The sequence below is a fragment of the Bos indicus genome, chromosome 7, assembly GCF_029378745.1.
Source record: "Bos indicus isolate NIAB-ARS_2022 breed Sahiwal x Tharparkar chromosome 7, NIAB-ARS_B.indTharparkar_mat_pri_1.0, whole genome shotgun sequence".
In the NCBI taxonomy this organism is placed as follows: Eukaryota; Metazoa; Chordata; class Mammalia; order Artiodactyla; family Bovidae; genus Bos; species Bos indicus.
In genome coordinates, this window is record NC_091766.1 from 59,290,674 (window position 1) to 59,315,225 (window position 24,552).

The window sequence follows — 24,552 nt, forward strand, 5'->3', positions numbered from 1 at the left end:
ACAGGAGCACAGCCACTCCATCCTGTCCCAAGTTCAGACTCCTTTTCATTAGGAAACACTTGATACACTTATCATGAAGTTTAAAATACTCTCTTGCTAATTTGTTTTTCTTTCTCTTTCTTTTCTCTATAGGCTTCTTCGTAAAAATTTTGAAGTTGCTCATTTTGGTGTTTGTTGAATTTTGATGAAGATATACACCCTTATAATTCTAATGTGATCTAATTTTGCAGTCAATTCTACAATTAGAATTTGATTTCTCTCAACTGGGTCCTTAAATTCACAGATGATCAGATATATCCTCTTATGGAACATGAGATGGAAAATAGAATTTCAAAGTTATTGCCAGTTCAAAGATTTTTTTATTTTAGGACTTTGATTCTCCATGTTTGGTTATTTAGTGACAGTTTGAAAAATATCTTAAATATATGTTTGATATCATAAAACTTAATACAACTTAAAATATTAAATATTTCATTCAAAAAAGTTAATGATTTAGTCTTTTTAAAAATCTTTCTTCTTTATAATAAAGGGAATATTGCTCACTAGGATATAGAAATACATTCACTTAGTTGTACAATCTTTTTTTTTTACAGATGCTTCTAAAATAATTCTTCAGTAAACATGGTATATTGATACATGTGTTCTTTAATTTTTATTCAATAAATTATATAAAAGCCTACTGAGAGTTTACAGTGAACCATGTCAGTTTGGATTCATGATCTCTGAAGAAGATGATTTAGCTTTGGAACCAGGTACCAAGCTTGTTCACTCAAGAGCTTTTGGGTAGCAGAGTTTTATTAAAGTATCGAAAGGGACAGAGAAACATTCTGACATAGACATCAGAAGAGGGTCAGAGAGTGCCCCCTACTCACAAGTCTTATCAAGGTCTTATATGCTTTTACCAGATCCACTCCCACAACAGACATCTTAAATTAACAAGATTCAGTTCAGTCGCTCAGTCATGTCCGACTCTTTGCGACCCCATGAACTGCAGCACGCCAGGTCTCCCTGTCCATCACCAACTCCCAGAGTTCACTCAAACTCATGTCCATCGAGTCGGTGATGCCATCCAGCCATCTTATCCTCTGTCAGCCCCTTCTCCTCCTGCCCCCAATCCCTCCCAGCATCAGAGTCTTTTCCAATGAGTCAACTCTTCGCATGACGTGGCCAAAGTACTGGAGTTTCAGCTTTAGCATCATTCTTTCCAAAGAACACCCAGGACTGATCTCCTTTGAAATGGACTGGTTGGATCTCCTTACAGTCCAAGGGACTCTCAAGAGTCTTCTCCAGCACAATAGTTCAAAAGCATCAATTCTTCAGTGCTCAGCTTTCTTCACAGTCCAACTCTCACATCCATACATGACCACTGGAAAAACCATAGCCTTGACTAGATGGACCTTTGTTGGCAAAGTAATGTCTCTGCTTTTGAACATGCTATCTAGGTTGGTCATAACTTTCCTTCCAAGGAATAAGCGTCTTTTAATTTCATGGCTGCAATCACCATCTGCAGTGATTTTGGAGCCCCCCAAAAATAAAGTCTGACACTGTTTCCACTGTTTCCCCATCTATTTCCCATGAAGTGATGGGACCAGATGCCATGATCTTCGTTCTCTGAATGTTGAGCTTTAAGCCAACTTTTTCACTCTCCTCTTTCACTTTCATCAAGAGGGCTTTTTAGTTCCTCTTCACTTTCTGCCATAAGGGTGGTGTCATCTGCACATCTGAGGTTATTGATATTTCTCCCAGAAATCTTGATTTCAGCTTGTGCTTCTTCTAGTCCAGTGTTTCTCATGATGTACTCTGCATATAAGTTAAATAGGCAGGGTGACAATATACAGCTTTGACGTACTTCTTTTCCTATTTGGAACCAGTCTGTTGTTCCATGTCCAGTTCTAACTGTTGCTTCCTGACCTGCATACAGGTTTCTCAAGAGGGAGGTCAGGTGCTCTGGTATTCCCATCTCTTTCAGAATTTTTTCTGGAACTCTCTTGCTTTTTCCATGATCCAGAGGATGTTGGCAATTTGATCTCTGGTTCCTCTGCCTTTTCTAAAACCAGCTTGGACATCAGGAAGTTCATGGTTGACATATTGCTGAAGCCTGGCTTGGAGAATTTTGAACATTACTTTACTAGCATGTGAGATGAATGCAATTGTGTGGTAGTTTGAGCATTCTTTGGCATTGCCTTTCTTTGGGATTGGAATGAAAACTGACCTTTTCCAGTCCTGTGGCCACTGCTGAGTTTTCCAAATTGGCTGACATACCGAGTGCAGCACTTTCACAGCATCATCTTTCAGGATTTGAAATAGCTCAACTGAAATTCCATCACCTCCTCTAGCTTTGTTCGTAGTGATGCTTTCTAAGGCCCACTTAACTTCACATTCCAGGATGTCTGGCTCTAGGTGAGTGATCACACCATCGTGATTATCTTGATCATGAAGATCTTTTTTGTACAGTTATTCTGTGTATTCTTGCCATGTCTTCTTAATATCTTCTGCTTCTGTCAGGTCCATACCATTTCTGTCCTTTATCGACCCATTTTTGCATGAAATGTTCCCTTGGTATCTCTAATTTTCTTGAAGAGATCTCTAGTCTTTCCCATTCTGTTGTTTTCCTCTATTTCTTTGCACTGATCACTGAGGAAGGCTTTCTTATCTCTTCTTGCTATTCTTTGGAACTCTGCATTCAGATGCTTATATCTTTCCTTTTCTCCTTTGCTTTTCACTTCCCTTCTTTTTACAGCTATTTGTAAGCCCTCCCCAGGCAGCCATTTTGCTTTTTTGCATTTCTTTTCCATGGGGATGGTCTTGATCCCTGTCTCCTGTACAATGTCACGAACCTACGTCCATAGTTCATCAGGCATTCTGTCTATTAGATCTAGTGCCTTAAATCTATTTCTCACTTCCACTGTATAATCATAAGGGATTTGATTTAGGTCATACCTGAATGGTCGAGTGGTTTTCCCCGCTTTCTTCAATTTAAGTCTGAATATGGCAATAAGGAGTTCATGATCTGAGCCACAGTCAGGTCCCGGTCTTGTTTTTGCTGACTGTATAGAGCTTCTCCATCTTTGGCTGCAAAGAATATAATCAATCTGATATCGGTGTTGACCATCTGGTGATGTCCATGTGGCTGCATGGGCACAGGAGGGCCAAGAGGAGCCACTCCACATTCAAGATCAGGAGGGGTGGCAGTGAGGAGATACCCCTCATCCAAGGTATGGAGCAGCAGCTGCGCTTTGCTGGAGCAGCCTTGAAGAAATACCCTACGTCCAAGGTAAGAGAAACCCAAGTAAGACAGCAAGTGTTGTGAGTGGGCATCAGAGGGCAGACACACTGAAACCATAATCACAGAAAACTAGTCAATCTAATCACAGGGACCACAGCCTTGTCTAACTCAATGAAACTAAGCCATGCTCTATGGGGCCACCCAAGACGGGCGGGTCATGGTGGAGAGGTCTGACAGAATGTGGTCCACTGGAGAAGGGAATGGCAAACCACTTCAGTATTCTTGCCTTTACAACCCCATGAACAGTATGAAAAGGCAAAATGATAGGATACTGAAAGAGGAACTGCCTAGGTACAAGTATTTTTGTGGACAAATGTTTTTCTGTTTCTTTTTCTCTTGAGTGAATAGCAGGAATGGAATGGATGATTCATATGTTAGGTGTATGCTGTATTTTTAAGAACCACTTTGTAAGAACCTGTTATCTAAAGTGTGTGCATGCGTGCTCAGTTGCTTCAGTCGTGTCCAACTCTTTGCAACCCTATGGACTGTAGCCCACCAGACTCCTCTGTCCAGGGGATTCTGCAGGCAAGAATACTGGAGTGGGTTGCTGTGCCCTTCTCCAGGGGATCTTCCTGACCCAAGGACTGAATCCACATCTCCTGCGTCTTCTGCATTGCAGGTGGATTCTTTACCGCTGAGCCACCAGGGAGGCCCATTATCCAAAGTGGCTTCTTATAGTTCCACCAACAATGCATGACGTTACAGTTTCACCACATCCTTATGAACACTTTTTATTATTTTTCTGTTTTGATTATATTCATTGTGGCATTTATCATTTGTATAATTGTAAAACCACGTGGTGGTGGTTTAGTTGCTAAGTTGTTTACAACTCTTGCAACCCCATGGACTGTAGCCTACCAGGCTCCTCTGTCCAAGGAATTTCCCAGGCAGGAATACTGAAGTGGGTGGCCATTTCCTCCTGGCGGGGATCTTCCTGATCCAGGGATCGAAACCTGGTCTCCTGCATTGCAGGTAGATTCTTTACCAACTGAGCTACCAGGGAAGCCCCATGTAGTAAACGACAAATTAAAGCGACATTGAAAATCAACTCTACCTCAGTTAAAAAAAAATAAAATTAATCAATTATTTAATTAAAACCATTTAAATCAGTTTATGAAATCTGTGTATATACTATGTCATCATCATTAAGAAATAAAGGTCAAGTCTTAATAGAAAATAACATACCAAATACTAAACTCGGTTGTTTCTTAGCGATAGTTTCTTTCTTCACCCTTTCCTTTATTTAGTAATGAAGATATATTTACTGGGCTTCCCTGATGGCTCAGATGGTAAAGAATCCACTTGCAATGTAGGAGACTTGGGGTTCTGTCCTGGGTTACGAAGATCCCCTGGAGAAGGCAGGGCAACCCATTCTAGTATTCTTGCCTGGAAAATTCCATGGACAGAAGAGCCTGGCAGGGTACAGTCCACGTGGTCACAAAGAGTCAGACACAACTGAGCGACTAACACACTTTCACACTATATATTTACTATCATCGGGGAAAACAACTTCAAAAAGCCAAAAAAGTATGCCCATGTGTTTTACTGCTAATATGACCAAAGTTCACCCAACTTAACGTTTCCCAATAGTTATATTAGATACTGAAGTTTCTCCTCCAGTTTCCATAATAACAAGCAAGTAACCGTTCATTTAATTAGGCTCCAGGGAAGAACTGGGCCTCCCTGATACCTCAGTTGGTAAAAAAATCCACCTGCAATGCAGGAGACCCTGGTTCAATTCCTAGGTTGGGAAGATCTGTTGGAGAAGGGATAGGCAACCCTCTCCAGTATTCTTGGGCTTCCCTGGTGGCTCAGCTGGTAAAGAATTCACCTGCAATGTGGGAGACCTTGGTCCCATCCTTGGTTTGGGAAAATCCCTTGGAGAAGAGAAAGGCTGCCCACTCCAGTATTCTGGCCTGGAGAATTCCATGGACTGTATTGTCCACGGGTTCACAAAGAGTTGGATACGACTGAGCAAATTTCACTTTCAGGGAAGAACTAAAGACAATCTTGGGCACCCTCTTAAACCAGCAGGATACCAGGACACACAACCATTAATGCCATCTGCTATGGACTGAATGTCTGTGTCCTCCCCAAAAGGTATACTTTGAAATTCTAACTCTCAAGATGATGTTACAGTGAGGAGGGTATTTGAGAAGATGATTAGGGCATTAGAGGGCAGAGCCCTCATGACTAGAATTAGTGCTTCTTTATAAAAGAGACTCCAGAGAGCTAGCTTGCCCCTTCTGCCATGTAAGTTTATAATAAAAATGCTTTCAACCAAAACCAAATGTGCAATTATCTTGATCTTTGACTTCTCAGCCTCCAGAATTGTGAAAAATAAATGCTTGTTGTTTACAGACTACTCTATTCATAGTATTTATGTGTTATGTGACTTTCTTAATAATTATCTTTACATTCTAGAAATAAATTTCACTCAGCCATTTTAAAAATATATATTATTCTAATATTTTATTTAATAAAATATTTGATTACTATGCCAAAGTCATTAGTTCTATAATATTAGTATTATGTTTAAGCTTAAGTGTTATAGTTGTTTCAGAAAAATAGGAAGATTTCCTTCATTATTCTCTGTCTGGAACTATTTTTATATCATTGGGCTTTTCTGATTTTGTCAATTTAGTAGAATTCTTTTTTTAAACAATTTGAGCTGAGTAATTTCACTGGCTCAATTGACATGAGTTTAATGAAACTCTGGGAGATAGTGAAGGACAGGGAAGCCTGGTGTGCTGCAGTCCATGGGGTCACAAAGAGGTGGACACAACTTAATGATGGAACAACAACTATTTTTTTTCCATGGGATTTTTCATTAATGTTTATATCTTTTAATGGTCTCTTTAAGCTTTTCCTTACTCATCTGTTTTCCTAAAAGATGAATATACTTCTTTAAATGCAAATTTATTTGAAAAGTGGTATGTAATGTGGTCTTTATAATTTATACTAATTTCTTCTCTTTCAGTGGTTCTTCCCCCCTTGTATTTTCATATATTATCCACATTTGCTGTGTTTCTATTCTGTTTTTATTTTTCTTATTATCTTCCTAATATTAAAGGTTGAATTGGGTTTTTGTTCTTTTTCTAGCTTTATAAATTGAAGGTTTAATTCATTTTTTCATTTTCATAAACAGTATTATTTTTTGTCCACCTGACTAGTCATATACTGAGAGTGATGCCATATATGCTCCCATTATTAAGTTTCTATTCTTTTTTTCCTGTCCTCTCCATTGTTTCTCTTGAGCATACCTGCTTTCTTAGTTACTTATAACATTTAATGATATCTGGCTTTAACTCTGCTTTGTCATAAGTGGCAATACAGCCAATGCTTTCTAAGGACTTTTTTAATTCCTATATATCTTTGCTTTTCTCTTTATTCTCAGATGATGAATCACTTTGTTATGTAAGTATCTCTTAGATGCAGCATATAGTTGAATCTTACTTGAAAGCCATATTAAATTTTTGTTAAAAATTTTTAATTATTGAGTTAAGTCTATTTCCATAAATCAATATGACTAATACTAGTCTCAAAATGCAGTAAATTTTTGGTTAAAATTATTTTTATTATATTTCCTACTCATCTTTTTATTCATAATTTATTTTGCTTTTATGCTTTAAAATACTTTTAACATTTAAGATATATCTTTTCTTCTAACAACTACCTTTATATTATACTTTCTTAGAAAATTTTCTGTTCCTTGATTTCTTATTTAACTGATTAGTATCTGATCTACAAGGTTTTCATGCTACCATTTATTCTCACTTTTTTCTAATGAACTCACTGTAGTCTTCTCTTTCCTTTCTCCTCTTTATGAAATTTATTATCTTTTTTGTCATAGCATGTAGCATAACATTTTTACATAAAATTTTCACTTTATGTCAACCTTTTAGTATAAAATGTTTTAAAATACATTAAATGCTCATAATCAGCCCCTTACCAAACTTCTCCATTAGTCACTTGGTTGAATCAAGTCCATCCATTAGAAAACTGCTCGAGAAGGGCTCACAAATACAAGTAAAGCTTAAGTTATTTTGCACTTAAAGACCCTTTTTCTCTTGGCTTTACCCTAGAATAATATCTGAATTCTGGATTCCCTTATATTTCTTTGAGATTTTTGACAATGCTTTTCTATATTTATCTTGCTTTGCATGTTCCTATTGAGGTATTTGAAACACACAAGTATCTGTTTCCTGTCTTGTTAATTATTTGGACTTTTAGCCAGAAGGTCTTGAAAATTTTTCTTTATGGCACTTGGAAATTTATCTTTCATCTGAAAAGATGACTTGCTTTAAGGCAAGTATAGCCTTGTGCCTAGTTGAAATGACAAAATACTGCCTACAATATAAATGAATCTGATTTTCAGATATGTATTCAGATTTGCAATTTAGATAATGTCATATATCTTCCAACATGAGATGTTCTAAGCCTGTCTGTCTTTGACTTCTTTAGGGATAGGATCCATTTGTTGGCCCACATTCTTCCAGTTATACACAGGAAATATGATAACAAGCCTACGTCCAGTTTTGGCTTCTTTGATTTTCCAGATCATTGGAATTACCTGCCTACACTGAATAACATGGTCAGTTTTTATGCTTTTATTGTACCCCATAAATTTGACTCTTTGTCTTCAATTTCTAAAACACTTTCCTAAGCATCACAGATTTCAGAGTATTGGAGATGCTATCTTAATGATCATTTACTCCACTGTTTTCAAGCCAGCATTGTTTTAGAGACTTCTAAATTGGAGTAATAGGCTGGGTGTGAAGAGTTCCCTCTTCACCTCTTGAAACAAGCTCTTTCATCTTCTCTCTCTCTTCCTTGGTTCCACATAGTATTAAACTTGAAAAGGTAGGTTTTATGTTACCACATTTTGTAAATCACCTTTTACTCCAAAGTTTTCATTTTGCAGAAGTCTTATGAATTAATCTAATAAGACAGCAATAACTTCTTCATATTGAGAACTTGAAAGAAATAGAGAGATACAACTGTATTTTTAGATGGAAAAACTTAAAAGCACAAAAGACAGAAAATGTGCATCTATTAACTTGTTTGAACAACTGTATTTTGACTAGTAATGGATAAATCTTATAACTAAACAAAATTGCTCTAAGGTGACATAAAAAATATGACAATTTCCTAGAGTTTTGATCATAGAAACAGCATGATTCTATGTAGGATTTACATTATTATAGAGTACATATCTATAAACACTTTAAAAACTTCATTTAAATATATAATTATCTGATAAAATAAGGTTAAAATGTAAAAGCCAAATAACAGTCTGATGTGCTTCTAGTACAGACAACTTCCAAGGCATCATGCCTGTATCTAATTATCACTACCCAAACTCTTCCTTTTCTTGCTTTAATTTTCTCACTCCTTCCTAGGCCACTTGCTTACAAAACTTGTTCATCTTAAAATCTGTAGCCACATATTACCTTTTCCCCTCCCCATATTTCGGGGTGTATTAGACCAAATTGTCCTCAAACTGTCTCCAGCCTCGCATGAATGACTTTAAAACCTTTAGGTAGAACACAGAATGACTTTGTGTCTTATTTGCCCTAGGCCATCTGTTTTACCCCATCAAACTTCTCATAAATTAAAGAATGCAGTCTGATCTATGTGACCAAGGAGAAAAGGCAAACAAGATAATCAATCTCCAGTGCTGTTAATCTTTGTCTTCTCTACTTCCTTTGTGTAAGGTAGGTCATGTGGGAAATCTAGGGAGGTAGCCCTGGTGTATAGTATTCTTTCCAGAAATAATAGTCCCTATTTTCCTGAGGAAAACACTGAGATTCAAAAGTATGTTTTCTTTAAATGTAGCAACACTTTTTGTAGGCTTACCAAAGCACTGGAAGAGTAAGCAGCTCCTTTTAATGTGTGCATAAGGGACGTTCTACCTGCACTTTCTCTCACTTATTTAAGCCTTCTGTTCATATGCTGTGTTTTATTGATCTTAGGGTTGGGTAAGAAAAAGAGATTTGTTGGCCTTAACTACAGTTCTAGGTGGTTGAAACAGTACCTCTGCAAGTAGTGAACTTTAGAAAAGTGGATCCAGATTCTGTCCACTGGAAATATGTAGTACATTCACATCTATTTCTCTGCTCTGTCAGCTGAAAGACTCTAGAAACAATGATACTCCTATAACAAAGAGCGTACCTAACACTTAGATTTTGGTTTCTAATCATATTCTCTAATAAAAGGAAGTAGAAGTCCTTGGAGAAATGACTGATTTTAGGAGCAGGGCAGCGAATAAACAAGTTGAGCCTAGGGCATCTTGTGGTGCCAGAAAGTAAGGAAGTGCTCAGATAACAAAACAATGATGCTATGTCAGAGACCTTGTTGCCAAATGAAAGAGATCCCAATAGCCAAAGCTGGGGGGAAAAAAAGTGTGCTTATGAGGAAAAACATACATTTTAGGATAGAGACAGTGTCCAAATAAACAATATGAGTTCAAATAGACTTTTTGGAATAATATCTATGGAATGAGTGCAAGTTGCTTGAGGCAAATGATCTTATCTGCTTTGCCTACCACTCTATCCTTACTGTTTTTATCACCTAGGCCAATATATAATAGGCATTTAATTGTATACACTGAATTTTTAAAAAGAGATTTAATGCAGACATTAACAAATATTAGTTCTTGCCCATCTACACCTAAAGCAAGAAAAAAAAAAAATACTGCACAGCTTAATGGTAGAATTTTTAGAAGTACTGGAAACATTTTGGTCACACTGTTTTGAACTGCCTACCTTAAGGACAGGGTAGATGAATAGAAGGATACCAATATGTCTGTGTTTCATTTATGTATACATTCATTGAACAACCTCAATAACTAATCTTGCTAATAACTGTCTTCCCAATATCAGATGTCTCACAGAATATCTATTTCGATACCACACTTAATCCGATAAAAACACACATACTATGTTCTAAAGTTCCTTGATCACGAGGTTTATGCAGTAGGTTTGTTAATCCACTGTAATTTAGTGACCCTTTCCTGGAAATTCTAATCTACTTTAATGGTGTGATCCCAGGAATCTATCATGTAAAAGCACCCATAATATTCTTGTGACTGTGCGTATTTGAAATACACTTCCATATGTGAAATCTTTTTTTGTGTTAAGCATCTTCCTGGCTTCCATTTCAAAAATGAAAACTAAGAACATTCTCTAATACCATACAGAAAAATAAACTCAAAATGGATCAAAGACCTAAACATAAGGTCAGACACTTTTAAACTCTTAGAGGAAAACATAGGCAGAACACTCTGACATAAATCACAGCAATATCTTTTTGGATCCACCTCCTAGTGTAATGAAAACAAAGACAAAATAAACAAATGGAGCCTAATTAAACTTAAAAGTTTCTGCACAGCAAAGGAAACCATAAACAAAATGAAAAGACAACCCACAGAATAAGAGAAAATGTCTGCAAACAAAGCAACCAACAAGGGATTAATCTCCAAAATAAACAAATAGCTCATGCAGCTCTATGTAAAAAAATAAGTCCAATCAAAAAACAGGCAGAAGATCTAAACAGACATTTCTCCAAAGAAGACATACAGAAGGCCAAAAAGCGCATGAAAAAGATGCTCAATATCACTAATTGTCAGAGAAATACAAAGCAAAACTACAATGAGGTATCACCTCACACTGGTCAGAATGGCTATCATCAAAAAACCTAAAGACAATAAATGCTGGAGAGGGTGTGGAGAAAAAGGAATGCTCCTACACTGTTGGTGGGAATATAAATTGGTACAACCACTATGGAGAACAGTATGGAGGGTCCCTAAAAAACTAAACATAGAACTACCATATGATTGAACAATCCCTCTCCTGGGAATATATCTGGAGAAAACCACAATTTGAAAAGCTATATGTACCCCAATGTTTACTGCAGCACTGCTGACAACAGCCAAGACATGGAGGCAACCTAAATAACCACTGACAGAATGGATATAGAAGATGTGGTGTTTATATATATAATGGAATATTAGTCACAGAAAAGAATGAAATAACGCCATTTGCAGCAACATGGATAAACCAAGAGATTATCATACTAAGTGAAGCCAGACAGAGAATGACAAATATCATATCATTCATATATGAAACGTAACTTTAAAAAATGATACAAATTAAGTTATTTACAACCCATACAATATTGTAAAGCAATTAGCCTCTAATTAAAATAAATAAATTTAATCTAAAATAGAAAGAGACTTACAAATATTGAAAACAGTATAATGAGCAAATCTAAGTAGACCCTCCACTTTCTCTAAAGAGAAAACTTTGCATTCAGCTTTAACACACTGGTTTTTATCAAAACAAACTCTTTCTCTGAAAATTAGACTTAAAAATACATATTATCAGATCAGATCAGTCATCCAGTCATGTCCGACTCTCTGCGACCCCATGAATCACAGCACGCCAGGCCTCCCTGTCCATCACCAACTCCCGGAGTTCACTCAGACTCATGTCCATCAAGTCAGTGATGCCATCCAGCCATCTCATTCTCTGTTGTCCCCTTCTCCTCTTGCCCCCAATCCCTCCCAGCATCAGAGTCTTTTCCAATGAGTCAACTCTTCACCTGAGGTGGCCAAAGTACTGGAGTTTCAGCTTTAGCATCATTATTACATAAAATTATATAATATACACACATATATGTGTGTGTATGTATAATTTCTGATATTATCTGAAAATGACCAAAGAAGCCAGAATCCTAGATAATGGAAGAATATATTGAAATCACTCCGGCATTCTATGTGACTTTCATCCTTGAGATACTAGCCTGTATGTAACAGGCAAGGGGTCTAGAGACTGAGAAGATGAGTGGGAATTTGACAACTGCAGAGAAAGGGGAATTAAATAATAACAAAAAATAATTCAAAGTTACAAAGGGATGATGAAAGATATGAATTACTTTTATCCCATTGTAAGTTAAGACTACCTGCCACAGTTTCTCTTTCAAAACCAGCAAGAGCTGAAATTCTGAAATACCCTACAGTGATACACATGATATGACCACCAATGGCCATTCTAACTTCTACTACTATTCTCAGTTCACTCCAGTTCAGTCGCTCAGTCATGTCCGACTCTTTGGGACCCCATGGACTGCAGCACGCCAGGCCTCCCTGTCCATCACCAAATCCCGGAGTTTACCCAAACTCATGTCCATTGAGTTGGTGATGCCATCCAACCATCTTATCCTCTGTCATCCCCTTCTCCTCCTGCATTCAGTTTCCCAGTATCGGGTCTTTTCAAATGAGTAAATTCTTTTCATCAGGTGGCCAAAGTACTGGAGTTTCAGCTTCAACATCACCCTTCAAATGAATATTCAGGACTGATCTCCGTTAGGACGGACTGGTTGGATCTCCTTGCAGTGCAAGGGATTCTTAAGAGTCTTCTTCAACACCACAGTTCAAAAGCATCAATTCTTCAGCACTCACCTTTCTTTATAGTCCAACTCTCACATCCACACATGACTACTGGAAAAACAATAGCCTTGACTAGATGGACCTTTGTTGGCAAAGTAATGTCTCTGCTTTTTAATATGATGTCTAGGTTGGTCAGAACTTTTCTTCTAAGAAGCAACTGTCTTTTACTTTCATGGCTGCAGTCATCATCTGCAGTGATTCTGGAGCCCAAGAAAATAAAGTCTGTTACTATTTCCACTGTTTCCCCATTGCCATGAAGTGATGGGACCAGATGCCATGATCTTAGTTTTCTGAATGGTGAGCTTTAAGCCAACTTCTTCACTCTCCTCTTTTACTTTCATCAAGAAGCTCTGTAGTTCTTCTTCACTTTCTGCCATAAGGGTGGTGTCATCTGCATATCTGAGGTTATTGATATTTCTCCCAGAAATCTTGATTCCAATTTGTGTTTCATGCAGCCCAGCATTTTCATGATGTACTCTGCATATAAGTGAAATATGCAGGATGACAATATACAGGCTTGATGTATTCCTTTCCCTATTTGGAACCAGTCTGTTGTTCCATGTCCAGTTCTAACTGTTGCTTCGTAATCTGCATATGGATTTCTCAAAAGGCAGGTCAGGTGGTCTGGTATTCCCATCTCTTTCAGAATTTTCCATAGTTTATTGTGATCCACACAGTCAAAGGCTTTGGCATAGTCAATAAAGCAGAAGTAGATGTTTTTCTGGAACTCTCTTGCTTTTTCAATAATCCAACAAATGTGGGCAATTTGATCTCTGGTTCCTCTGCCTTTTCTAATTCCAACTTGAACATCTGGAAGTTCACAGTTCATGTACTGCTGAAGCCTGACTTGGAGAATTTTGAGCATTACTTTACTAGTGTGGGAGATGATTGCAATTGTGCAATAGTTTGAGCATTCTTTGGCATTGCCTTTTTTGGGGACTGGAATGAAAACTGACCTTTTCCAGTCCTGTGGCCACTGCTGAGTTTTCCAAATTTGCTGGCATATTGAGTACAGCACCTTCACAGCATCATCTTTTAAGAATTGAAATAGCCCAACTGGGATTCCATCACCTCCACTAGCTTTGTTTGTAGTGATGCTTCCTAAGGCCCATGTGACTTTGCATTCCAGGATGTCTGGCTTTAGGTGAGTGATCATACCATCATGACTATTTGAGTCGTGAAGAACTTTTTTGTATAGATCTTCTGTGTATTCTTGCACCTCTTCTCAATTATCTTCTGCTTCTGTTAGGTCCACGCCCTTTCTGTCCTTTATTGTATCCATCTTTGCATGAAATGTTCCTTTGGTATCTCTAATTTTCTTCAAGAGATCTCTAGTCTTTCCCATTCTATTGTTTTCCTCTATTTCTTTGCACTGGTCACTTAGGAAGGCTTTCTTATCTCTCCTTGCTATTCTTTGGAACTCTGCATTCAAATGGATATATCTTTCCTTTTCTCCTTTGCCTTTCACTTCTCTTCATTTCATAGCTGTTTGTAAGGCCTCCTCAGACAGCCATTTTGATTTTTTTGCATTTCTTTTTCTTGTAGATGGTCTTGATCCCTGTCTTCTGTACAGTGTCACAGATCTCAGCCCATAGTTCTTCAGGCACTCTATCAGATTTAATCCCTTGAATCTATTTCTCACTTCCACTGTATAATTGTAAGGGATTTGATTTAGGTCATACCTGAATGGTCTAGTGATTTCCTTACTTTCTTCAACTTAAGTCTAAATTTTCATAAGGAAGTCATGATTTGATCCACAGTCAGCTCCCAGTCTTATTTTTGCTGACTGTATAGATCTTGTCCATCTTTGGCTGCAAAGAATACAAACAATCTGATTCTGGTATTGACCATCTGGTGATGTCCATGTGTAGAGTCTTCTCTTGTGTAATTGGAAGAGGGTGTTTGCTATGACCAGTGTGTTCTCTTTGCAAAACTCTATTAGCCTTTGCCCTGCTTCATTCTGTACTCTGAGGCCAAATTTTCCTGTTACTCCAGGTGTTTCTTGACTTCCTACTTTTACATTCCAGTCCCCTATAATGAAAAGGACATTTTTGGGGGGTGTTAGTTCTAGAAGGTCTTGTAGGTCTTCGTAGAACTGTTCAACTTCAGTTCCTTCAGCATTACTGGTCGGGTCACAGATTTGGATTACTGTGATACTGAATGGTTTGCCTTGGAAACGAACAGAGATCTTTCTGTCATTTTTGAGATTGCATCCAAGTACTGCATTTCAGACTCCTTTGTTAACCATGATGGCTACTCCATTTCTTCTAAAGGATTCTTGCCCTCAGTAGTAGATATAATGATCATCTGAGTTAAATTCAACCATCCCAGTCCATTTTAGTTTGCTGCTTCCTAAAATGTCGATGTTCATTCTTGCCATCTCTTGTTTGACCACTTCCAATTTGCCTTGATTCATGGACCTAACAGTCCATGTTCTTATGCAACATTGTTCTTTACAGCACTGGACTTTGCTTCTATCATCAGTCATATCCACAGCTGGGTGTTGTTTTTGCTTTGGCTCCGTCTCTTCCTTCTTTCTGGAGTTATTTCTCCACTGATCTCCAGTAGCATATTGGGTACCTACTGACCTGGGGTCATCTTTCAGTGTTCTGTATTTTTGCCTTTTCATACTCTTCATGGGGTTCTCAGGGCAAGAATACTGAAGTGGTTTGCCATTCTCTTCTCCAGTGGACCACATTCTGTTAGAACTCTCAACCATGACCCATCCATCTTGGGTGGCCCTACATGGCATGGCTCATAGTTTCACTGAATTATACAAGGCTGTGGTCCATATGATCAGATTAATTAGATTTCTGTGATTGTGGTTTTCAGTCTGTCTGCTCTCTAATGCCGAAGGATAAGAGGCTTATGGAAATTCTGGAATGGAGAAACTGAACAAGGGAGCAACTGGGTCTTGTTCCGATGAGCAGGGCTATGCTCAGTAAATCTTTAATACAATTTTCTATTGATGGGTGGAGCTTTGTTCCCTTCTTGTTATTTGAACGTGAATGTGAAGTCGCTCAGTCATGTCACATTGGACTCCGTGCAACCCCAATAGATGGCCTCCTACCAGGCTCCTCTGTCCATGGGATTTTCCAGGCAATAGTACTGGAGTGGATTGCCATTTCCTTCTCCAAGGGATCTTCCCAACCCAGGGATCGAATCCGGGTCTCCCGCATCATAGACAGACACTTTACCGTCTGAGCCACCAGGGAAGTGTATTGTTATTTACCAGGGGCCAAACTATGGTGGAGGTAATGAAGATAATGGCAACCTCCTTCAAAAGGTCCCATGTATGCACAGCTACACTCAGAGTTCCCAATTGAGAGAGTCAGTTCCTAGGCAGATTGATAAGAAGTCCATGGTTCCCAAGGAGAGAAGGGTCTGGGGCTCTCAAAGTGGAGATAGGAGTCTGGAATTCTCAAGGAGGAGAAAAGGACAAACATTTTTATTTTCCTCTACATTCCTTAGTCTTAGTCAATTACACAATTCAGTTTAAACTCAGTACTAGTGATTATACAAGAACAATGTATCCTGCTGGAGGACAGTTTCTCCTTCCTGAAAACCTTCTGACTAATCCTGATATCTTAGAATGTATATTATGGGAGTAGGTCTGGTAGGATCTTTCTATTGTTAAATTCTAACCTTGTTATCCTAAAATGTAAATTGTGAGAGTGGGTCTGGTAAAATTTTCACAAACCTGAGACATTCTTTTGATTCATTGCAATAACTAATTAAAAGGTATATAACTCCATTGCTAACACCAGTAAGTGGGTACTCTTTCTCCCCCCTTCTGATGTCTATGTCAGAAGCTTTCTCTTATCTCTTTTATACTATATTACACAAAAGCTCTGAGTGATCAAGCCTCATTTTTGGACCTGGATTTAATTCTTCTCCTCCAGAGGTCAAGAATCCTGGTGTCTTTTGTGGCTCAGCAACAACCTTTCACAACCCTGCAGCAGGCCACCACTGACCCATGCCTCCACCACAGACTCCTGGACAGTCCCGGGCAAGTCTGGGTCAGTCTCTTATGGGGTCACTGATCCTTTCTTCTGGGTCCTGGTGTGCACAAGGTTATGTTTGTGTCCTCCAAGAGTCTATTTCCCCAGTCCTGTGTAAGTTCTGGCAGCTCTATGGTGGGGTTAATGGTGACCTCCTCCAAGAGGGCTTATGCCATCCCCAAGTCTGCTGCACCCAGCCATACCCAAATCTGCTGCACCCAGAGCCCCTGCCCCTGTGGCAGTCCACTGCTCACCCGTACCTCCACAGGAGACACTCAGACACAGTTCTATCTCAGTCTGTGTGGGGTCTCTGGGTCCTGGTGCACACAAGGTTTGTTTCAGCCCTCTGAGCATCTCTGGTAGGAATAGGGTTTGAGTCTAAACGTGAATTCGCCCCTTCTACAGTTCTGCTGGGGCTTCTCCTTTGCCCTTGGACGTGGGCTATCTCCTCAAAGTCGCTCCAGCTCCACGCAGCTGCTGCTCAAGTGCCTACCATCCTACTGGGGCTTCTCTGTCCTTGGACGTGGGGCATCTCCTCACAGCCCCTCCAGAACCGCACAGCTGCCTCTCCTTCAGCCAATCTAATACACAAGTCTCTTTGCTGTTACTTAATCATGCCATGCACTAGATCCCAGCCTAAGGACTTTTACTCTAGCTCTTCCCTTTGCTTAGAATCCTCTTCTAGCAGGTAAATGTCTGGCTAAATCCCTTACCTCTTTTAGGTCTTTGTTCAAATGCAAGGTCCTCAGATTATCCTGATTATCTTATTTGTTACTACACACATTCCTGTTTCAACACTCCATTTAAGCTTACTTTTTTAGAAATTATTATTTTCTAATATTCTATAAAATTTTACTTCCTTATTAGGCCTTTACCTACTATGTATTTCTTCTAGTGACATGTAAGTTTTACAAGGACAGGAATCATTGCTTAAATATAGATTATAGTCCCCTTGAATAAGGCTAAATGCATAAGTAGGCATTTAAAGTATTGCTGAGTAAACTGCATTATGTCAATTTATGTGCAGAGTGGAGAAATTACTTGCTCAAGACCCAAATATTTTGAACATAAAAAACAGGAAATAAATTCATAACTTCTTGATCCAATTCCCCTTCTCTTTGCACTATTACACATTTGATTTCTGTTAACAATCATGGACAACGATTTGGGTTTCCCTGGTGGTTCAGATGTAAAGAATCTACCTGCAATGCAGGGGATCTGGGTTCAATCCCTGGGTTGGGAAGATCCCCTGGAGAAGGCAACAGCTACCCTCTCCAGCATTCTGGCCTGGAGAATCCCATGGACTGTATAGTTCATGGGGTCACAAAGAGTCGGGCACGACTGAGCAACTTTCAGGTTGTTTGTCACTAGGGACATCAGAGTTTCTGACACAGTCTTTCCTGGATTGGAGTTGGTTTGCATTAGAGAGTCAATGGTGACCAGAACTGAGGAGATCAAAGAGTTCAGCTTTACCACATGAAAGCCAGTTCTGAAAAGGACACAGGCACATTCTGTCTGGATAAAAGACGTGCATCCTTTTCATACTTTTCACATATTCCCGACAGAGAGAAGATTGGATTTCATTTTATCGGTCAACTTCTTCAAGGAGCCTGCAATGAAGCCGTCAATTTACCTCAAACTCTCTCCCTCCACCCCACAAATACTCAAGGAAAATAAAACATTGATGGAAATAAAGAAATAAAACCTTCTCTCATAATTACTAGAAGAGAAACTGGAACATGACATTTGTATTCACTTTTTAAGGTGTTATCACATTCCTAGATATACAGTCACTCCTGATGGACTGTGGATTGACTGACTGCCTTACACACCACATGTCCTCTGCTCTGTCTTATCAAAAAAGCACATTTTTTTAAAGACTGGAAAGTAATAACCCATGAAAGATCACCTCAGAAGAAGGTGAGCATAGAGAAATAATAAATCTCCAAGTGGAGGCACTTTTCTAAGTGCACTTTGTGAGAAGGATCGGCACAGTGTGACCCTGGAAAATGAATCACACTGACTCCATCAAAGCAAATTCCACAGGCAACAGACCAAAGGGAAAACACAGCCCCTGAGGGCAGAGATGGGGAACACTGTGTCCAAGAAAGAGGACAGTGGGAAGAACATTAAAAGCGGGGAAATCATAGGAAGGATACATGGTGGTCTGCCAGGTTGTTCCTGGAGCTTTTAGAATACTGAATATTGTGTTTCCATTTTTTTCATAGTGTCCTGGTATAACAACTTAGCATTTAGAAGGTTTATGGTAGTTGAACTTCTTGAATGAGTAGTAAAATTTCAGTCTAGTACAATTACATATCTAGCAGACATGTACATAGAACAATGATAGGCTCTGAACATATCATTCTATCTGAACATAGAACAATGTGGCATATACCTCTCCCCTCACAGGAGAGGGAGATTTTTATAAAGCAATAAAGAAATGAGAATCAGTCACAGCCTACTTAGAGAATAAATATCCCTTAGATTTTATGGGACAAGAATCATTTCGGTAAAACATAAAGATTTTTTTAAGTCTGTATCAGTCAGGTGTACTAGCGCATAGAAAAGTGCTAAGTCTCTCACACACAATTCTCTTTATTAGAGAGAAGGGAGAGTTTGGCAGGCTTAAGAATTCTATAGTGCTTATATAAATACAAAGAAACTGTGTTTTCACCAATGATTTCATAATGAGCAAATTTTTCACAGTTTTTTAAATATTGTACTTTGTTTTGTAACCAGAGGTCCCCAGAAAATATAGGCCATGGAAAATCAGAGATTACAGAATAAAATCAGTTGATTTATATAGCTACTGACATAAAAGCTGTGGAGCAAATACGAATCACTTCAATGAGTACTCCATTAATTATCAATAGGGTGCTATCATGTCCTATGTATTTTTTTTTAATTGAGGTATGACTGACATATTAGTTCCAGAGGTACAACATAAAGACTCAATGTTTATACATATTGAGAAATGATTACCACAATAAGTCTAGTTAACATCAGTCACCACACATAATTATTTTATTTTCATGTGATGAGCATTTTTAAGATCCATTCTTTTAGTAACTTTCAAATATGCAATACAGCATTATTAACTACAGTCACCATGCTGTGCATTGCATTTTATTTTATTCATAACTCAAAGTTTATACCTTTTGACCCTTTCACCCATTTTCCCACCCCCAGCTGAGCTCTTTTTGTTTGTTTGTTTTTAGATTCCATATATAAATGATATCATAAAGTATTTGTTATTCTGAGTCTGACATTTCACATAGCGTCATGCCATCAAAGTCCATCCATGTCGCATCAAACAATAGGATTTCCTTCTTTTTTACAGCTAAATAACAGTCCACTTACATATACATCTTCTTTACCCATTCACCCATTGATGAGTACTTACACTGTTTCCGAATCTTGGCTACTGTGAATAATTCCACAGTGAACAAGGGAACGCAGAGGTCTTCAAGATGTTGCTCTCATTTCCTTTAGATACATACAGAAATGGGACTGCTGGATCCTATGGTAGTTATATTTTAAAGATACCTCCATTATATTTTCCATAGTGGCTGTGACAATTTACCACCAGCAGTGCATAAGAGTTCCCATTTCTCCACTTCTTGACCAACACCTGTTAGCTGTCTTTCTATTGATAGCCATTGTAACAAGTGTGAGGTGACTGTGAGGTGACCTCTCACTGTGGTTTTGATTTGCAGTTCCCTGATGATTAATGATGTTGAGCACCTTCTCAAGTACCTATTGGTCATTTTATGTCTTCCTTGGAAAAACATCTATTCAGATGCTCTGTCCATTTTTTAATTGGATTGTGTGTTATTTCTGTTGTGAAGCTGAATGAGTATACATATACATACACAGGATATTAACTCCTAATCAGATACATGATTTGCAAACATTTCCTCCCCTTCCATAAGCTGCCCTTTCATTTGTTGGTTTCCTTTGCTATGCAGAAACTAGTTTGATGTAATCTCATTTATTTTTCCTTTTGTTGCTTTTGCTTTTGATGTCAAATCCAAAAAAGTCATCACCAACACGTTAATTCTAGCAGTTTTATAGTTTCAGTTATGTTCAACTCTTTAATCAATTTTGATTTAATGATGTCCTTAATGATGTTTTTATATTTGAGCGCTTCCAAACCCATACCACATCCTATATTTAAAATTATTTTTAATAATTTGGAATACTTATTGAGGTATCTTGAATTAATATTAATTTTAAATCAGCAAATGCTCATTTAGTTTTCTTACCTTACATTATAGTGACTGGTTTTTATTCTGCAAATACTTTAAATAATTTTCCAGGGCAGGAATGTTTAGAACTCTGTAATCTTACTGTTTCTGATAAACGTAAGTGCTTGATTGGGGGGAAAGTTGGATTATTTTATGATGTTTGATGAAAATTTCTATGTTTGATAAAACATAATGATGGTTCAAAGAATGATAGGTTTTATGCACAACGAATTTTTTTCTCGATGTTTTTGTCTCTTTGAGCAAGTACATTTGAAAGAATCCTTGTGTCCGTATAATAGCTATTTGCAGGAGTCCAAACAAATAAACATTCTTCATATTACATTTAGAAGAGACCCACTTTGGGGAAACAAAAATGTGTAGATAGTTTTGTGATATTTTGAAAAAAAAAAGTAATGTTTGAGCCTTAGGGCAAATCAATCCAGATGTATATTGACTCTTAAAGTTAAAAACTAATAAATCTAGACTATTTGGCTATAGTCAGTTCAGTTCAGAGCTCAGTTGCATCTAACTCTTTGTGACCCCATGGACTTCAGCACACCAGGCTTCCCTGTCCATCACCAACTCCCGGAGTTGCTCAAACTCATATCCATTGAGTCAGGGATGCCATCCAACCATCTCATCCTCTGTCATCACTTTTTCCTCCTGCCTTCAATCTTTCACAGCACCAGGGTCTTTTCCAATGAGTCAGTTCTTCACATCAGGTGGCCAAAGTACTGGACCTTCAGCTTCAGCATCAGTCCTTCCAGTGAATATTCAGGACTGATTTCCTTTAAGATGGACTGGTTGGATCTCCGTGTTGTCCAAGGGACTCTCAAGAGTCTTCAACACCACAGTTCAACAGCATCAATTCTTCAGTGCTCAGCTACCTTATGGTCCAACTCTCACATCCATACATGACTACTGGAAATACCATAGCTTTGACTAGATGGAACGTTGTTGGCAAAGTAATGTCTCTGCTTGATAATATGCTATCTAGATTGATCATAACTTTTCTTTCAAGGAGCATCTTTTAATTTCATGGCTGCATTCACCATCTGCAGCGATTTTAGAGCCCCCCAAAATAAAGTTTATCACTGTTTCCACTGTTTCTGCATCTATTTGCCATGAAGTGATGGGACCAGATGCCATGATCTTAGTTTTTTGAATGTAGATTTTTAAGCCAGCTTTTTCACTCTCCTCTTTTACTTTCATCAAAAGGCTCTTCAGTTCCTCTTCGCTTTTTGACATAAGGGTGGTGTCATCTGCATATCTGAGGTTATTGATATTTCTCCCAGCAATCTTGATTCCAGGTTGTGCTTCATCCAACCTGGGATTTCGCATGATGTCCTCTGCATATAAGTTAAATAAGCAAGGTGAAAATATACAGCCTTGACATACTCCTTTCTCAATTTGGAACCATTCTCTTGTTCCATGTCCGGTTCTAACTGTTGCTTCTTGATCTGCATACAGATTTCTCAGGAAGCAGGTAAGGTGGTCTGGTATTCCCATCTCTCTAAGAATTTTCCACAGTTTGTTGTTTTCCACATAGTCAAAGGCTTTAGCATAGTCAATAAAGCACAAGTAAATGTTTTTCTGGGACTCTCTTGCTTTCTCTATGATCCTAAGATGTTGGCAATTTGATCTCTGGTTATTCTGCCTTTTCTAAATCCATATTAAACATCTGGAAGTTCTCGGTTCATGTACTGCGGAAGCCTAGCTTGGAGAATTTTCAGCATTACTTTGCTAAGGTGTGAGATGACTGCAATTGTGTGGTAGTTTGAACATTCCTTGTCATTGCCTTTCTTTGTGACTGGAATGAAAACTGACCTTTTCCAGACCTGTGGCCATTGCAGAGATTTCCAAATTTGCTGGCATACTGAGTGCAGAACTTTTACAGCATTATCTTTTAGGATATGAAATAGCTCAACTGGAATTCCATCACCTTCACTAACTTTGTTCGTAGTTATGCTTCCTAAGGTCCATTTGACTTCACACTCCAGTCTGGCTCTAGGTGAGTGATCACACTCTCATGGTTATCTTGGTCATTAAGATATTTTTGGTATAGTTCTTCTATGTATTCTTGCCACAGCTTCTTAATATCTTCTGCTTCTGTTAGGTCCATACCATTTCTGTAATTTATTGTGCCCATCTTTGCATGAAATGTTCCCTTGGTATCTCTAATTTTCTTCAAGAGATCTCTAGTCTTTCCCATTCTATTGTTTTCCTCTATTTCTTTGCCTTGATCACTTAGGAAGGCTTTCTTAACTCTCCTTGCTATTCTTTGGAACTCTGCATTCAGATAGTATATCTTTCTGCTTCTCCTTTGCCTTGCTTCTCTTCTTTTCTCAGCTATTTGTAAGGCCTCCTCAGACAACCATTTTGCCTTTTGCATTTCTTCTTCTTGGGGATGGTTTTTTTGATCACCATCTCTTGTACAATGTTACAAACCTCTGTCCATAGTTCTTCAGGCACTCTACCAGATCTAATCCCTTGAATCTATTTGTCATTTCCATTGTATAACTGTAAGGCATTTGATTTAGGTCATATCTGAATTATCTAGTGGTTTTCCCTTCTTTCTCCAATTTAACTCTGAATTTGGCAATAAGAAGTTCATGATCTGAGCCACAGTCAGCTCCCAGTCTTGTTTTTGCTGACTTTATAGAGCTTCTCCATCTACGGCTGCAAAGAATATAATCAATCTGATTTCAGTATTGACCATCTGGTGATGTCCATGTGTAGAGTCGTCTCTTGTGTTGTTTGGAGAGGGTGTTTGCAATGATCAGTGCATTCTCTTGGCAAAACTCTATTAGCCTTTGCCCTGCTTCATTCCATACTCCAAGGCCAAACTTGCCTATTATTCCAGGTATCTCTTGACTTCCTACTTTTGCATTCCAGTCCCCTATAATGAAAATGACATCTTCTTTTGGTGTTAGTTCTAGAAGGTCTTGTAGGTCTTCATAGAACCGTTAAACTTCTGCTTTTTTGGCATTAGTGGTTGGGGCATAGATTTGGGTTACTGTGATAACTTAATGCTTTGCCTTGGTAATGAACAGAGATCATTCTGACATTTTGGAGATTGCACCCAACTACTGCATTTCAGACTCTATTATTGACTCTGAGGTTAAGGGATTCTTGCCCACATTAGATAGAATGGTCATCTGAATTAAATTTGCCCATTCCTATATTAGTCACCCAGAATGAGACAGAGCAGAGTTTCACTTCTGTGTAAGGAACTTTCTGAAATATTTGAGGCTGGTCTGGTGGCAGGATTAGAAACAAAAGGGAAGACATATATTACAAATGTACTAATTTCCTTTAGATTCTGATTGAGTCAGTCCATACATATGGCTATATGACTGGGCCTTTAAATTGCCTAAAGAAAATACAAAAAGCTTGAACTTAGTTTTAGATGTCAGGGCAAGTTGGAAGTGAAAGACAGCTGCATTACAGCCATACTAAGATGCAGCCGTAAAAACCTTCAGTGGACAGAATCTACTGTCAACCTTGTATGAAAGAAGTAGCTTATAATGAGAAGGAAAAAAGTATATGTGCAGACCTTGGAAA

The 24,552-nt window shown here is 38.3% G+C and overlaps 1 protein-coding gene across 6 annotated transcripts in view; it reads left to right on the plus strand.

The window, feature by feature from the left end:
* LOC109561281 (serine peptidase inhibitor Kazal type 14 (putative)) overlaps window positions 1–24,552 on the plus strand; it is a 45,333-nt gene that overhangs the window by 3,549 nt on the left and 17,232 nt on the right. For 4 of the 6 annotated variants that reach the window (XR_011567740.1, XM_070793818.1, XM_019963660.2 and 1 more), the window contains 3 exons: window positions 133–5,386; window positions 7,751–7,880; window positions 8,867–9,003. Coding sequence is in view for 3 of the 6 variants with exons in the window: in XM_070793818.1 (XP_070649919.1) it covers window positions 133–178 (46 nt within the window). In the remaining 3 variants the exon portion in view is untranslated. Of the gene's footprint in view, window positions 1–132; window positions 5,387–7,750; window positions 7,881–8,020; window positions 8,150–8,866; window positions 9,004–24,552 lie in introns of those variants that run through there. The other 2 variants (XM_070793816.1, XM_070793817.1) reach the window with 2 other exon arrangements.